The sequence below is a fragment of the Eucyclogobius newberryi genome, unplaced genomic scaffold, assembly GCF_026437365.1.
Source record: "Eucyclogobius newberryi isolate DKJ021-1_F unplaced genomic scaffold, fEucNew1.0.hap1 SCAF_20, whole genome shotgun sequence".
Taxonomy (NCBI): Eukaryota; Metazoa; Chordata; class Actinopteri; order Gobiiformes; family Gobiidae; genus Eucyclogobius; species Eucyclogobius newberryi.
The window spans coordinates 30,109,614-30,127,188 of NW_027315835.1; the positions used below are offsets into that span (position 1 = coordinate 30,109,614).

Consider the following 17,575-nt stretch of genomic DNA (forward strand, 5'->3'; position numbering starts at 1 on the left):
TGCTTCAGGACTTTGGAGAGATGTCGGACATGGTCCTCCCAGGTCTCGCTGAAGATGACGACATCGTCGAGATAAGCCGCGCTGAATCGCTCACACCCCTGGAGAACTCGATCCATCAGACGTTGAAACGTAGCGGGTGCTCCATGCAGCCCGAATGGCATCACAGTAAACTGAAACAGTCCAGTTGGTGTTTGAAATGCTGTGTAGGGCCGTGAAGACTTCTCGAGGGGCACTTGCCAGTATCCTTTGCAAAGGTCCAATGTGGTTATGTACTTGGCGGAACCAATCTTCTCCAGCAAGTCATCAATCCTTGGCATTGGGTATGCATCAAATTCAGACACAGAGTTCAGCTTTCGAAAGTCAATACATATCCTGAGTAATCCGTCTTTCTTGAAAACAATCACTACAGGACTGCTCCATTCGGATTTGGAAGGTTCAATGACTCCCAGTCTCAGTATTTCTTGGATCTCATCTTGGAGCTTCCCAACAAGCTGCTGTGGAACACGATATGGTCGCTGTCGGATCGACCGACCCTCCTTCAGGCGGATGACATGTTCCGCCACTGTAGTTCTTCCAGGACTGGCACGGAACAGCGAAAACACTTTTTTGAAGGTCTGGAGTAGCTGTGTGGCTTGCTCAGGAGGAAGATCAACCAGCACAGGGGTAGCAGTGTTGGTCAGTCCCTCCAGTCCCATGTCCGGCTCTTTCCCGTCCTCGTCATCATCTACTTTCCTGACCAACAGGACTTTTGTTGGAGCTTGGACTGGACGCTCTCTCCACTCCTTCAGGAGGTTGACATGGTACGTCTGCCTGGACTTCTTTTTCTCTGGATGCAGGACCTCGTATGTGACTGGCCCCATCTTCCGGGTGACAGTGTACGGGCCCTGCCATTTTTGCCAAAAGTTTATGGGTGGAGGATGGCAGAAGAAGCAGCACCTTCTGACCAGGCTGGAACTCACGACTGCGGGCTTGGCGGTCGTACCGGGTCTTCTGAGCTTTTTGAGCACCTTGCAAGTTCTTCTCTGCTTTGACAGTCCCTCTCGCATTTCAAGTACAAACTTGACAATGCTCCGGTTACTTTGTCGTGCTGGTGGGTCCTCCCATTGTTTGCGTAGAAGGTCCAATGGCCCCTGAACATCCCAGCCATATAACAGTTCAAATGGAGAAAATCCAGTTGACGCCTGAGGGACCTCTTGATAGGCAAACAAAACAAAGGGTAGCCAACAGTCCCAGTCTTTGCCGGTATCATCCACGAACTTCTGGAGCATCCGCTTCAGCGTCTGGTTAAACCTCTCAACTAGTCCATCCGTCTGTGGGTGGTACGGGGTGGTTTTGATGGAGGAAATGCCCAGTTGCTGCTGGAAAAGGTGCATTAAACGAGATGTGAAGTTGGTGCCTTGGTCTGTGAAAATTTCATCAGGTAATCCAACTCTGGAGAACAGTTGAACAAGTACTCGAAGGACAGCAGGCGCAGTGATGGTTCTCAGCGGAAAAGCCTCTGGAAATCTGGTGGCATAATCCGAGATGACCAGGATGTGCTGATGTCCACTGCTGCTCTTCACCAGGGGCCCCACAATGTCTATCGCAATCCTTGCGGAAGGGAGTGGAGATAACTGGAAGATGTTTTCTGACAGGTCGGACATGTAGCGCAATATTTGTGAATGTCAGCATACATGGAAATCTAGAACTGACGCGCAAGAATGTTTTGTCGCGACCGAGGTGACCTGACCATGGCACTGTGTGTGCTAAATGCATGACAAGGGTCCTACAGCTAAAGGGAACAACAAGACATTTACATTCATCACTAACGATTTACAACACCCCATTGTCAATAATAAACCTCTCTTGATCCAGACAACCTTTGGTTTCTTTTCCCACCTTAGAAAAAAGACTTTTCAAAGTAATATCATTGCTTTGCAACAAAGAAACATTTTCAGGTACATCCCACACAAAAGATTCACAATTTTTAGGATTTAAAGACCACATTTGAAACTGTGGTATTTTCGGCTCATTCGCGCGCAAGTGTGCACCCGGATTAGTGACGGAGGAGTGCCGGGAAAAGATGCTTTTGTAGCGTCTGATGCAAATGGATGAAACAGAGGGAAACGCGGGGAGCGGGGAATGTATGAGTGTGTTGGAAAGTGCGCGCGGCATGAAGGGCCGCGCGGTTGCTCAGCAAATAAGCGCCGACACCAGTTAAAGACGGACTGGCTCCGTCACAATGCATAACAATGAAAGGTTTATTAATGCATTACAATATCAATATATGATACAATATTAATTACAACAATTCTATATATCTTGTTTTAATTATTGTTCTTCGTTGTATGTTCCACTAAATCACCAAAGCAAGATGTTTGTTTATTTTGTTCATTGACAATGACAATAAGTCTTTTCTGATTCTTTAAACCATTGAAAACATGTTAGAAGTGTGCAGTCATTAGAAGTGTGTGGTCATTAGAAGTGTGTGGTCATTAGAAGTGTGTGGTCACCTTGCAGCATGGAGGAGGTGGTGTAGTAGTTGAAGGGCACATTTTTGATCATATATTGGTCTGTGTCCAGAGAGGTCAGCTTGTCTCCAACCAGAACGGACTTCCCAGTGCCCGCGGTGCCCACCAGCATCACGGGCCTCCTGTGGTCCAGCAGCCTGTCCAGGAAGAAGCTTACGCCAATGGTCTCTGTGGTGTGGACCAGACAGGCCTGGAACAGAACACGCCCCAGAGTGCACGGCGGTCAGGTAAGTGTTCATCCGGTCACTATTCATTAGATCAAATCAACAAAAATGACTTCATCCTCTGGAGGAGGGGGGGTTCAATTATTTGGTTGATTTGATTGAAGTAGTTATGCATTTTCAACATCACCATGTAAGTCACTATCAAATGCAGAATGGACTACAAGCTCGCTTCAGAGCTTCAGAGATGCTCTGCTCTGTTCAAACACTGGTTCAGTTTGGTTTAGAATGTACTTTGAGGCCGAATGTGACAAAGCTCTGTTCGTGCTGGAGAGCGTGAGCTGGCTGGACAGCTTGAAGTCACTAGTTTAAAAACAGAAACAACATAAAAACATATCTGTTGTGTTCAAAAAACTGGAAGGACCCCAGTGGTTTAAAGAGGCTTTTTTCAGATATTTAGTATTACAATATAACATACATTATTCACTAGCTCCTGTCCAGTTAAGAATCACATTTAAACTCCTCCTCCTGACTTACAAAGCCATAAATGACATGGCCCCTCCCACCTCAAAGATGCTATAGAACCATCTCATCCAATCAGAGCTCTTCACTCTCAACATGCTGGCCTTCTGGTGGTCCCAAGAGTCTCTAAAAGCACAGTAGGAGGTAGAGCCTTCTGGTGGTCCCAAAAGTCTCTAAAAGAACAGTAGGAGGTAGAGCCTTCTGGTTGTCCCAAGAGTCTCTAAAAGCACAGTAGGACGTAGAGCCTTCTGGTGGTCCCAAGAGTCTCTAAAAGCACAGTAGGAGGTAGAGCCTTCTGGTGGTCCCAAGAGTCTCTAAAAGCACAGTAGGAAGTAGAGCCTTCTGGTGGTCCCAAGAGTCTCTAAAAGCACAGTAGGAGGTAGAGCGTTTAGCTCCCAAGCTTCTGTCCATGTTCAAGAGGCCACAGTTTATCTGCTAACAAACATCTGCAGCCTCTTTTTGTGGGATCTCACATTCACTGTGGTTTTCCTCAAGGTATTTTCAATTCATTGTGTTTGTAATTACATTTTCACTTATCTGGTTTTGTAGTTTTTTCTGCAGAAGGACAGTCTAAGGACAGGGCATGATGGGACAGTTAGCCATTAGCTAAATTCCTGTGAACATTGTTTAATCTGCTTCTCTATTAGTGATAAATGAAATCGAGGCAACTGTTTTGCATGTTACAAAAATGTATTTTCTTATTTATAATGGAACAACAAAGTACTTCTTGGGTTGCGCTCATGTTACAGAAGGAGGCTGGTCTTTACCTGCAGGGGCATCTCTGGGTCCAGTTCAAACTTGGGCACCATCTTGGACCAGGGTTCGAACTTGTTGCTCTCTTGGTGGATGTAGTAATCAAAGACAGTGCCGTGGGACGGGAACTTGATGCTTTTGAACTGGGCGACCCACCACTGGCTGAACTCCAGTCTGTAGTCGACCAGCTGGACCCCCACAGAGCACACACAGGGAGAGCAGAGGTCAACAGGAGAAACTGACCGTCCCACACACAGGGAGAGCAGAGGTCAACAGGAGAAACTGACCGTCCCACATACAGGGAGAGCAGAGGTCAACAGGTGAAACTGACCGTCCCACACTCAGGGAGAGCAGTGATCGACAGGAGAAACTGACCGCTCCACACACAGGGAGAGCAGTGATCGACATGAGAAACTGACCGTCCCACACACAGGGAGAGCAGAGATGGACAGGAGAAACTGACCGTCCCACACACAGGGAGAGCAGAGATCGACATGAGAAACTGACCGTCCCACACACAGGGAGAGCAGTGATCGACATGAGAAACTGACCGTCCCACACACAGGGAGAGCAGAGATCGACAGGAGAAACTGACCGTCCCACACACAGAGAGAGCAGTGATCAACAGGAGAAACTGACCGTCCCACACACAGGGAGAGCAGTGATCGACATGAGAAACTGACCGTCCCACACACAGAGAGAGCAGTGATCAACAGGAGAAACTGACCGTCCCACACACAGGGAGAGCAGTGATCGACATGAGAAACTGACCGTCCCACACACAGAGAGAGCAGTGATCAACAGGAGAAACTGACCGTCCCACACACAGGGAGAGCAGAGATCGACATGAGAAACTGACCGTCCCACACACAGGGAGAGCAGAGATCGACAGGAGAAACTGACCGTCCCACACACAGAGAGAGCAGTGATCAACAGGAGAAACTGACCGTCCCACACACAGGGAGAGCAGTGATCAACAGGAGAAACTGACCGTCCCACACACAGGGAGAGCAGTGATCAACAGGAGAAACTGACCGTCCCACACACAGGGAGAGCAGTGATCGACATGAGAAACTGACCGTCCCACACACAGGGAGAGCAGTGATCACCATGAGAAACTGACCGTCCCACACACAGGGAGAGCAGTGATCGACATGAGAAACTGACCGTCCCACACACAGGGAGAGCAGTGATCGACATGAGAAACTGACCGCTCCACACACAGGGAGCGTGCAGATAGGGCGGCAGCAGCTGAGATGTACAGAATGAGAGATGGCAGGCCTGTTTCTCCCAGACACCACCTCCTCACCTGCCACCCGCACCTGCCACCCACACCTGTCTCGTCCACTCAGCACCGCTCCCCAGTCAATAAAACCACTTAGCATTTAAATGTCTCTGTGATGGGAAAATAAAGTGGAGAACATTTCGAGCGCGCGGAGAGTGGTTTTATCCCTTAAGTCGGAAAGCCTCAGTACAGTACAGCGCAGACTAACTGGATTGCTTAGCAACCGTCGGCCACAGGCTCCTGCTGATTTAAACTCAGTAATCTGTGCGCCGTCCACTTCATTTTCAGATGGATATCTCATTTTTAAAAACCTGCCATTTCTTCAACCCAAAATAACTTGTATATTACTTTCATAAATAGAAGCAGATTATTACAAGAGCCACCAGAGAACAAATGATACAGACACAATATGTAGCGACTGTGAGCGAGCGGGTGAAGGGGCATGGACTCTGTGAGCGAGCGGGTGCAGGGGCATGGACTCAGGAGTGTTCTAAGACATGAAGGGCCCACAGGAGTGTTCTAAGACATAAAGGGCCCACAGGAGTGTCCTAAGACATAAAGGGCCCACAGGAGTGTTCTAAGACATAAAGGGCCCACACACAGAGACAGAAGCACACCTGGTCGTGGAACAGGGCCCCTCCAAAAGCCCAGACGGCGGCAAACACAAAGTAGAGCTCATACAGCTCTTTGGGACTGTCCGGGGGCGTGTGCTCAGGGGTCAGCAGGCTCTCCAGCAGGTAACACAGCATCTGCACATGGCTTTGCTCCGGGATCGGGGTCATCTTCTTAAATCTGCACAAAAACAGGTTCACTGGCCATTTCCTAAAATCTCTAACTCAATTCCTGTCATCTGACTTCAACAACCTACTCTAATAGATTCCTATAGGATGTCATTATTATTATGAATTCGATATAGAAATATCCCTGCCAAAGTATTCTAAATAGAAACATGAGCAGCACAAACATAGATTTAATTTAACAATAATATAGTCAAAATTAGGAGGAAACCCACTCAGAAACATGCAAACTCCACACAGGGGGTCCAACCTGCAACCTTCACGCTGTGAGGCTGTGAGGCCAAGCCACCGTGCCACCCTGCCACCCTGATACCGTGCCACTCTGCCACCGAGCCACCCTGCAGCCGTGCCACCCTGCCACCGTGCCAGTGGGTGGTCAGGAGTGTGGTCAGGAGTGTGGGCAGGAGAGTGGGCAGGAGAGTGGGCAGGAGAGTGGTCAGGAGAGTGGGCAGGAGTGTGGGCAGGAGAGTGGGCAGGAGAGTGGGCAGGAGTGTGGGCAGGAGAGTGGGCAGGAGAGTGGTCAGGAGTGTGGGCGGGAGAGTGGTCAGGAGAGTGGTCAGGAGTGTGGGCAGGAGAGTGGGCAGGAGAGTGGTCAGGAGAGTGGTCAGGAGAGTGGTCAGGAGAGTGGTCAGGAGAGTGGGCAGGAGAGTGGTCAGGAGAGTGGTCAGGAGTGTGGGCGGGAGAGTGGTCAGGAGAGTGGTCAGGAGTGTGGGCAGGAGAGTGGGCAGGAGAGTGGTCAGGAGAGTGGTCAGGAGAGTGGTCAGGAGAGTGGTCAGGAGAGTGGTCAGGAGAGTGGGCAGGAGAGTGGGCAGGAGAGTGGTCAGGAGAGTGGTCAGGAGAGTGGGTAGGAGAGTGGTCAGGAGAGTGGGTAGGAGAGTGGGCAGGAGAGTGGGCAGGAGAGTGGTCAGGAGAGTGGGTAGGAGAGTGGTCAGGAGAGTGGGCAGGAGAGTGGGCAGCGGGCCTACCTGGACCGCAGCGCCTCCAGACATGGGGGGAGGTACTTGTCGAACAGAATGGTCAGATTGGCCTTCTCTGATTGGATCTCCCTCCTCTCAAGCCAGCTGGCCACAGGAGGGTTCCAGCCCAGGTCAGCAGGGTTTATGTATAAGATCCCTGTCGAGGAGGACATCACTTTATAAAGCTCTTATATTTACTGTAGCTACTTTTAAAGTAGTAAAATAAGGTTTTTACGGCACAGAATTTGCAAACATCTCCATTTCTAAAGTCACAGTATGACAAAACATAAATACAATTATGACATAAGTTCTACATTTAATTCCCATTCAGTCCAAATTCTATCAAAGATGTCAATTTTCAAATGAAGTTCCATTTGCCTGATGTCTGTCCTTATCTCAGTCCAGTCCTTGATCATTGGTGATGTTTGTGCCATTTCTTTGTGATGCCTTTTTTGTGCAAAAGTACATTCCAGCGGTCTCTCTCACAAGCTAACGAGGCTATTATGGCTAACATGACCAACATGGCTCCTGAGGGGACACGCCCACTGACAAGCCCTGATATAGACATGTTGTTAAAATAAATTGTACTATTCATCAAACAGAGGCAAACACAGTTGCAATTTTAATCTCAAACTGAATATCTAACAAAGTTCTGAAGGGACAAAGGGAAGATATGTACTTGTTAAAGGGACTATTCTAAAGGTTTTTACTCTGCTGAATGTGTGTGCTCCACCAGGGGGCGATATCACCTTCTATACTAAGATTATGGAGCTGATTAGAAAACACTCTGGTTCTATTGGAATGAATGAAGTACAGGACGGATTGACATGTGAAGCCCAGTGAAATGACCCGTCACCTGGAAGAGCCACTGGCACTGGAACGAGGGGTGGGACAGGGCTGTGTGTCCCCCCTCGTGTTTGCTGTGTATTGAACCCTTGGCCCAGTACATAAGACAATCAAAAAGATCCATGGAGTTATAAATGAGAGAACAGAACACAAAATTGCCAAAATCTTAAACGCATGAAAAGATAAACACACATTCTTTTCCAAGCGCCACTGTTTCTGAGATAACGTCACTCCTTCCAAATATTATGGCTAAGCATGGAGGAGCTAAACAGCTGATTGTGCACGTGGGTGCAGTGGACATGCGGCGGGAACAGACTGAAGTTTTGAAAAAAGACTTCTTGAAGTTATTCGACGTGCTTGATAAAATGGAAATCAAAACATTCATAAGTGGACCTCTTCCAAACATCGACAGGAGGATAAACAAGTTTAGCCGGCTTCTTCAGCTGAACACATGGCTGTCCAAAGAGTGTTCCCCGAGAGGACTACACTACATTGAGAACTTCTATCTATTCTGGAAACGAGAGGACCTGTTTAAGAGAAATGGCCCCCACCTATGCAGAGGTGGAGTGAGGGTGCTGACAGAGAACCTGCTCCACGCTCTGAGGCATTGGACTGGGCCTGGACAGGGTCCTGAGCAGATAGAGAAGAGAGGAATGAGAGAAGCTGCTCCATCAGCCAGAGACCGAGCCAATGTTTCAACATCAAAAGCACCACAACCTCAGCCTCCACCAAAGGATTCATCAGTAGCTGCTCCACCACCACCAGCAAAGGATTCAGCTCCAGCTGCTCCACATTCACCTCCACCGCCTCCAGCAAAGGAACAATCTTCAAAGGCCTTGGACCCCTCTGTGACAAGCCCAACAACATCTCTGTCATCGCCCCTGCCTTCACACCAGCCCTGGGTTCCCCCTGCAACATCTACTCCCACTAAAGATTCATCATTCTCCTTCTCATCTCCACTCTCACTCATGGGCCTTCCCAGCCATTTTCAAAGTCTGATCAAATCAGGCATTAAGATGGCTCCACTCACGCCCAATATAGCAAGGGCTATGCCGACTACACCAACAAAAGCCCCACCACCCATCCCCCCTCGCCTCTCACCTGGTATCTCCCATAGCTAGGATGCCCTGGGTCTCAGCGTTGCCGGGACTTATTGTCACATTAAAAATCAAACCAACCCGGGGCCCTATGTAAAAAGAGCCCCCCTTAGTGCTATTTCTGTAGTCACATCATCACACAGATGGAAAAACAAAATGCGAGTCAGGCCCAATCTGAGAAATGTGATTCATATTCCCTGTGAAAAGATAAAGCCCAGTCCCACTGAAACTAGTCTGAAACTTGCTGTGCTAAATGTCAGATCCTTATGTAACAAATCTCTCTTAATTAATAATTTTATTTCTTCTTATAATCTTGATTTTATGTTTTTAACTGAAACATGGCTTGACAAAAACACAGGAAATGTAGTTCTGATAGAATCTGCTCCACCCAACTTTAAGTTTGAATCTGAAACACGAGAAAACAAAAAAAGGGGGTGGAGTCTGTGCTGTCTTTAGAGATGAAATAATTACCCGCAGGTTGTCTTTTGGGGTGTTTTCATCATTTGAGTATGTATCCTTTAAAATGGAGCTAAAACGGTCTCCATCCATTCTCTTCATTGTTTTATACAAGCCTCCCCAGCACTGCCAAAGTTTTATTGATGATTTTACTGAGATGCTCTCAGTCATATGCACAGACTTTGATGGTTTGGTCATTATAGGTGGTTTCAATGTGCATGTTGATAATATTTGTGACAGAAACGCTAAAGAGCTTGATGCTGTCCTTGAAACCTTCAGTCTTACTCAGCATGTGAGAGGCCCCACCCACAGCAAAGGACACACTCTAGATCTCATAATTAAAAAGGGGGTAAATATTTCAAATGTTAATGTGATCGATGTTGCTCTGTCTGATCATTTCTGTGTCTTCTTTGACCTGTCTGTTTCTCCCAAACCTCCGGTTGGTCCTGCAGTTGTTCAGAGGAGACACATAAGTGATGGCACAGGTGCACTGTTTATGGAAATGATAAACTTTGAAAATGTCTCATGTTCTGTGCGCCGTGGAGAAATAATGATTCGGTCAGGGCACAGAAAAGGGAGTGCCGCAGGGCCGAACGGAAATGGCGCAAGTCAAAGCTCCAGGTTCAAAAATAGATTTACAAAGAGAAGCTGAACATGTACAACCTAATCTTATGTAGAACTAGGGAAAGATATTTTTCTGAAATAATTGGAAGCTGCAGTAACAACTCGCGTGTCCTGTTTGCCACAGTAACAGATGAACAAACCCTCCAGCTCAGCTGCCGTTAGAACTCATTTCCACATCCAAGTGTAATGAGTTTGCATTATTCTTTAATGACAAAGTTCAGGGCATTAAAAATGCTATAAATCCCACAATGCAAAAAATTACCCTAAAACCACCAAGACACTTAGAGCTAACTCACTTTGCACCAGTAACTGACAAAACTGTCCATGAGATCATCACCAGTCTGAGTTCATCTACATGCTGCCTTGATGTGTTACCCACCAAATTTCTAAAGTCTGTGCTGAACAGTTTGTTAGCACCACTCACTCACATAGTTAACATGTCGCTTCAATCTGGAACATTCCCAATGTCTTTGAAAACTGCGGTCATAAAGCCTCTCCTAAAGAAGAGCAGTCTTGATGCCGCAGTACTGAGTCATTACCGGCCCATCTCTAATCTGCCATTTTGGGGCAAAGTCCTTGAAAAGGTTGTTTACCAACAGCTCACAGATTTCCTCTTAATAAACAACTCATTTGATGTTTTTCAGTCAGGTTTTAGACCTCATCACAGCACTGAGAGTGCTCTTGTCAAGGTGACAAATGACATCCGCCTGAACACTGACACGGGCAAAGCCTCAGTCTTAATTCTGTTAGATCTGAGTGCTGCTTTTGACACTGTCGATCATGGGATCCTCTTACAGAGACTAGAGGACTGGGTGGGCATCACTGGCACTGCCCTAAACTGGTTAAGGTCCTATCTGGAAGACAGGAAGTACTTTGTTGAAATTGGTAGCTGTGTCTCTGACCACATGACCCTGACCTGTGGAGTGCCCCAAGGGTCAGTCCTGGGTCCCCTTCTGTTCAACCTCTACATGCTGCCGTTGGGTCAGTTAATACGCAGTGAAAATGTGTCCTATCACAATTATGCAGACGACACTCAGATCTATGTTTCACTATCGGCAGGTGACTATGGACCAGTAGATTCACTCTGTCACTGCATCCAACAGATCAGTTTGTGGATGCAAAACAACTTTCTCCAGCTGAACTCAGACAAGACTGAAATAATCGTTTTTGGCCCACAGAAACAAAGAGAAAGTGTTAGCGGTCACCTCCAGAGTCTCGCTCTAAAACCTACAAACCAAATTAGAAATCTGGGGGTAATAATGGACTCAGACTTGAACTTTAATAGCCACGTCAAATCAATAACATCAGCAGCTTTTTACCATCTAAAAAACATTGCCAAAATCAAAAATATAGTGTCAAAACCAGATTTAGAGAGACTTATCCATGCGTTTGTCTCCAGTAGATTAGACTACTGTAACGGCCTGCTCACTGGTCTCTCCAAACGAGCTGTAAAACAGCTGCAGTACATCCAGAACGCTGCTGCTCGGGTCCTGACTAGAACCAGGAAGTATGATCACATTAGTCCTGTTCTCAGGTCTCTGCACTGGCTCCCTGTGGCTCAGAGAATAGACTTTAAAGCAGCTCTGCATGTGTACAAGTCTCTCCATGGCCTAGCACCAAAGTACATCTTGGATATGTTAGTGCCATATGAACCATCTCGGACTCTGAGGACCTCAGGGACCGGCCTCCTGCGGGTGCCCAGAGTCAGGACAAAACATGGGGAATCTGCGTTTCAGTTTTATGCAGCTAAAATCTGGAACAGTCTTCCTGAAGATGTGAGACAGGCTTCTACTCTGACAATGTTCAAATCTAAGCTAAAAACAGTTTTGTTTAGCTGCGCATATGACTGAAAGGATTTTTATCTTTGCACTCTTCTCTTTTGTTTGTGATTTTATTAGTTTAGAAAATCAGTTGGATTGATAATTTTTAATTTAGTTAATTTTATTGTAGTTAATTTTTTTCTTTGCACTCTTCTCTTTTGTTTGTGATTTTATTAGTTTAGAAAATCAGTTGGATTGATAATTTTTAATTTAGTTAATTTTATTGTATTTCTGTAATTTCTTTGTGATTTGAATGCATTTTTCCTGCTGTGTGAAGCACTTTGAATTGCCTTGTGTATGAAATGTGCTCTACAAATAAACTTGCCTTGCCTTGCCTTGCCTTAAACTGGTCGGTTTCTGACCAAAGGTTTTGTATCAAATAGAACTGACCTGAAACTCAAGGTCTGGAACACAAAAGGTCTAAAGGTTTTTCACCTGATTTAAAGAGAATCACATGAAAAATCACATGAAAAGCTTTGATACGTTGAAATAATCCTTACTTACTGGACATATTTGAAAATGTTGGAGCGTTTAGGACCGGTGTGTTTCTTTGTTTAAAGTTTATTTTTATTTTTTTTAAATGAAGAAATAAAAAGAAAATTGAGGAAAAAAGAAAATGTTGTATAAATGAGACTGAATGTTATAACATTGAATAATGCAAAAGACTAGATTTCGCTAGAGGTGCAACTGAAGAAAATGTGAAGCCATCAAAGCTGATCATCGACACAGATAAAGGTGATATGGATCTATAGAGCTGCATGTTAATGGTGGATCCCATAGGGTTTGTCAATGCAAACCACGTTCCATCTCACATACCAGAGACGATTTATGGCACAAGACAGGCCAAGATCTCTCACTGCTGGAAACTTCTTCTGCATTTGATTAAACCGAGAAAAGGGAATTAAAAGCGTATCTATCATTATGTTTGTATTATGCATCATTTGCTTCAGATCCAGAATCACCGCTGTTTGATGACAAAGAAAGAACATACAGTATTCATTTTACCACGGAGGGAAATAGTTTCTGCACTTTTTATCCCTGCCAGCAAGACCAGTTCTCTTGATTCTTGTGATTTCACAAGCTCCATCTTGTCAGGCTCCTGCTGATTCATGCGGTTTGGGTGGAGTCAAAACAACCAAACCAAAACAAGCGGCGCAGACGGTCGTACTTCAGCCTATTTTAGGAGAAATACAGACTATTCTGTTTTTCTAAAACGTGCAACGACACGGATGAGAAAAAGGCCTGTGCTTTTCTGAACTTTGGATTTCACAAAATTTTTTTCCTGCTTCTTCTGCTGTTGTGACGCTTCGATTAATTAGCGTGTAAGTCATTTTTTGTCTCATGGCTTTCAGTGAGAGACTTCCCAGATTGATTCATGAGAAGAACTCAATTCAGAGATACAGATCTGGAGTGAGCTGGCGGGGGAGTGTTACCTGCTCTGGACACAGTGGCGGGGGAGTGTTACCTGCTCCGGACACGGTGGTGGGGGAGTGTTACCTGCTCCGGACACGGTGGCGGGGGAGTGTTGCCTGCTCTGGACACGGTGGGGGGGAGTGTTACCTGCTAAGGACACAGTAGCGGGGGAGTGTTACCTGCTCTGGACACAGTGGCGGGGGAATGTTACCTGCCCTGGACACAGTGGCGGGGGAGTGTTACCTGCTCTGGACACAGTGGCGGGGGAGTGTTACCTGCTCTAGACACAGTGGCGGGGGAGTGTTACCTGCTCTAGACACGGTGGCGGGGGAGTGTTACGTGATCTGGACACAGTAGCGGGGGAGTGTTACCTGCCCTGGACACAGTGGCGGGGAGTGTTACCTGCTCTGGACACAGTGGCGGGGGAATGTTACCTGCTCTGGACACAGTGGCGGGGGAGAGTTACCTGCTCTGGACACAGTAGCGGGGGAGTGTTACCTGCTCTGGACACAGTGGCGGGGGAGTGTTACCTGCTCTGGACACGGTGGCGGGGGAGTTTTACCTGCTCTGGACACTGTGGCGGGGGAGTGTTACCTGCTCTGGACACTGTGGCGGGGGAGTGTTACCTGCTCTGGACACGGTGGCGGGGGAGTTTTACCTGCTCTGGACACAGTCGCGGGGGAGAGTTACCTGGCGGGGGAGTGTTACCTGCTCTGGACACAGTGGCGGGGAAGTGTTACCTACTCTGGACACAGTGGCGGGGGAGTGTTACCTGCTCTGGACACAGTGGTGGGGGAGTGTTACCTGCTCTGGACACAGTGGCGGGGGAGAGTTACCTGGCGGGGGAGTGTTACCTGCTCTAGACACAGTGGCGGGGGAGTGTTACCTGCTCTAGACACGGTGGCGGGGGAGTGTTACCTGCCCTGGACACGGTGGCGGGGGAGTGTTGCCTGCTCTGGACACGGTGGGGGGGAGTGTTACCTGCTCTGGACACAGTAGCGGGGGAGTGTTACCTGCCCTGGACACAGTGGCGGGGGAGTGTTACCTGCTCTGGACACAGTGGCGGGGGAGTGTTACCTGCTCTAGACACAGTGGCGGGGGAGTGTTACCTGATCTGGACACAGTAGCGGGGGAGTGTTACCTGCCCTGGACACAGTGGCGGGGAGTGTTACCTGCTCTGGACACAGTGGCGGGGGAATGTTACCTGCTCTGGACACAGTGGCGGGGGAGTGTTACCTGCTCTGGACACAGTGGCGGGGGAGTGTTACCTGCTCTGGACACGGTGGCGGGGGAGTTTTACCGGCTCTGGACACTGTGGCGGGGGAGTGTTACCTGCTCTGGACACGGTGGCGGGGGAGTTTTACCTGCTCTGGACACAGTCGCGGGGGAGAGTTACCTGGCGGGGGAGTGTTACCTGCTCTGGACACAGTGGCGGGGGAGTGTTACCTACTCTGGACACAGTGGCGGGGGAGTGTTACCTGCTCTGGACACAGTGGTGGGGGAGTGTTACCTGCTCTGGACACAGTGGCGGGGGAGAGTTACCTGGCGGGGGAGTGTTACCTGCTCTAGACACAGTGGCGGGGGAGTGTTACCTGCTCTAGACACGGTGGCGGGGGAGTGTTACCTGCCCTGGACACGGTGGTGGGGGAGTGTTACCTGCTCTGGACACGGTGGTGGGGGAGTGTTACCTGCTCTAGACACGGTGGTGGGGGAGTGTTACCTGCTCCGGACACGGTGGCGGGGGAGTTTTACCTGCTCTGGACACTGTGGTGGGGGAGTGTTACCTGCCCTGGACACGGTGGTGGGGGAGTGTTAACTGCTCTGGACACAGTCGCGGGGGAGAGTTACCTGGCGGGGGAGTGTTACCTGCTCTGGACACAGTGGCGGGGGAGTGTTACCTACTCTGGACACAGTGGCGGGGGAGTGTTACCTGCTCTGGACACAGTGGTGGGGGAGTGTTACCTGCTCTGGACACAGTGGCGGGGGAGAGTTACCTGGCGGGGGAGTGTTACCTGCTCTGGACACAGTGGTGGGGGAGTGTTACCTGCTCTGGACACAGTGGCGGGGGAGAGTTACCTGGCGGGGGAGTGTTACCTGCTCTGGACACAGTGGCGGGGGAGTGTTACCTACTCTGGACACAGTGGCGGGGGAGTGTTACCTGCTCTGGACACAGTGGTGGGGGAGTGTTACCTGCTCTGGACACAGTGGCGGGGGAGAGTTACCTGGCGGGGGAGTGTTACCTGCTCTGGACACAGTGGTGGGGGAGTGTTACCTGCTCTGGACACAGTGGCGGGGGAGAGTTACCTGGCGGGGGAGTGTTACCTGCTCTGGACACAGTGGCGGGGGAGTGTTACCTACTCTGGACACAGTGGCGGGGGAGAGTTACCTGGCGGGGGAGTGTTACCTGCTCTGGACACTGTGGTGGGGGAGTGTTACCTGCTCTGGACACAGTCGCGGGCGTGGCTGTCTGTAGGTGGCTGATCTCAAACAGCAGTCTCATGGACGGGTTCAGTGGTATTCGCTCATTACTGGCGAGTGTCAGCACCTGACGAGGAAACACAAATCACACACAATGAGCCTCATTTGTCCCACAGGAGGAGAAGGAGCTGTGAGCAGCACAATCACACCGTCCAGAGAGAAGGATGCACCAAATATAAAAAGGTAATTGGTGGTTAACAAAATGATACTCAATCTTGAAATATACTTGGAGAGGATCAATACTCGCGTCGTCATGACGAGCTACATTACAGCGCATTAATGTAGTGATGAGTAACGAGCAGAGGTGTCGTCACATGTGTCGAGCTCAGGGAGTGACGCCTGTGTAAAGCTGTCACTCAGTCACATGACCATGTGTCATGTGGTGTGCCACGTGTCAGAAGCTGAAGCTGCAGCGCCAGACTAAAGTCCGTCTCTGTTTGTTTTGTTGTGCATTGATGAGGAATATTTAGCGGTTCCTCTTTGAGGGATTATTCTGATTTTACACAAGAATTATCTCTGCAAGTTTTATTGCACTATTTTTGTTTACATTGATTTAAAGTCACTTCTTTAGAGCCTACTATAATGTACAATAGGCTGTTATTTGCTGTAAATACTAAGACTCGTCCGGTCATGGCATTGACACGATGCACCCACAAATCATCATTCGACACACCGAATCTCAAAGAAGAAGAGCGAGGGCTGCGTAAACAAGGAAGGCCCAAGTCTGGTAACACTGCGGGACCAAAGCTGGAAAACAGCCCGCATCACAAGCTAACAAAGCTAACGAGGCTAAAATGGCTAGCAGGCCTGAGGGAGAGAATCTCACTTCTTCCCCGCCGGAGATTCCGGAGGAAAGATGAAAAAAGACAATGTAGAGGTTCAATGCCAGCTTAATGAGCCTTTGTGTAGACGCTCCGACTGTTTCATGAGTGGAATCAAACACTCTCTAGATCTGTACGGCAAGAAACCTTGAATCCGAACAAAGGGGGCTTGTAGTTCTTCCTTCAGAAAGAGGGTCAAAGGACAGTTAATGCCATTTGCTAATTTCCTCTGAACATTGTTACATCTGTTTATGTTGCTCTTCGAGGCAACGGCCATTACACATTACTCCTTACACAGATGTAAGATACATCCTCACTCCTTACACATGTGTAAGACACATCCTCACTCCTTACACAGATGTAAGATACATCCTCACTCCTTACACATGTGTAAGATACATCCTCACTCCTTACACATGTGTAAGATACATCCTCACTCCTTACACAGATGTAAGATACATCCTCACTCCTTACACATGTGTTAGATACATCCTCACTCCTTACACATGTGTAAGACACATCCTCACTCCTTACACATGTGTAAGATACATCCTCACTCCTTACACAGATGTAAGATACATCCTCACTCCTTACACAGATGTAAGATACATCCTCACTCCTTACACATGTGTAAGATACATCCTCACTCCTTACACAGATGTAAGATACATCCTCACTCCTTACACATGTGTAAGATACATCCTCACTCCTTACACATGTGTAAAACACTCTGTCCCATCCGCAAAACAATGATACACTAACACTATACATGATGGACATGATGGACTGTTATTAGGAGACAAAGACACTCCCCCCCGGCTTTATAAACTACAATGACGGAATACATTACACCTTTGCCCCACCCACTCTAACCATATCATTCTCCATTTCTTTTCTGTAGTCGCTCTCTCTCTCACTCTCACTCACACACACACACACACACGCACACACACGCGCACACACGCGCACACACGCGCACACTCGCGCACACTCGCGCACACGCACTCGCACTCGCACTCGCACTCGCACACTCACG

The 17,575-nt window shown here is 48.2% G+C and overlaps 1 protein-coding gene across 1 annotated transcript in view; it reads right to left on the reverse strand.

The window, feature by feature from the left end:
* The window catches only part of dnah9 (dynein, axonemal, heavy chain 9), a 649,263-nt gene that overhangs the window by 379,542 nt on the left and 252,146 nt on the right, over nt 1-17,575 (reverse strand). Inside the window, exons 40-44 of the mRNA XM_072455799.1 lie at nt 15,677-15,785; nt 6,994-7,141; nt 5,849-6,023; nt 3,961-4,134; nt 2,493-2,700 (exon numbers count right to left, since the gene is read on the reverse strand). Coding sequence (XP_072311900.1) covers nt 2,493-2,700; nt 3,961-4,134; nt 5,849-6,023; nt 6,994-7,141; nt 15,677-15,785 — 814 coding nt within the window. The remainder of the gene's footprint in view (nt 1-2,492; nt 2,701-3,960; nt 4,135-5,848; nt 6,024-6,993; nt 7,142-15,676; nt 15,786-17,575) is intronic.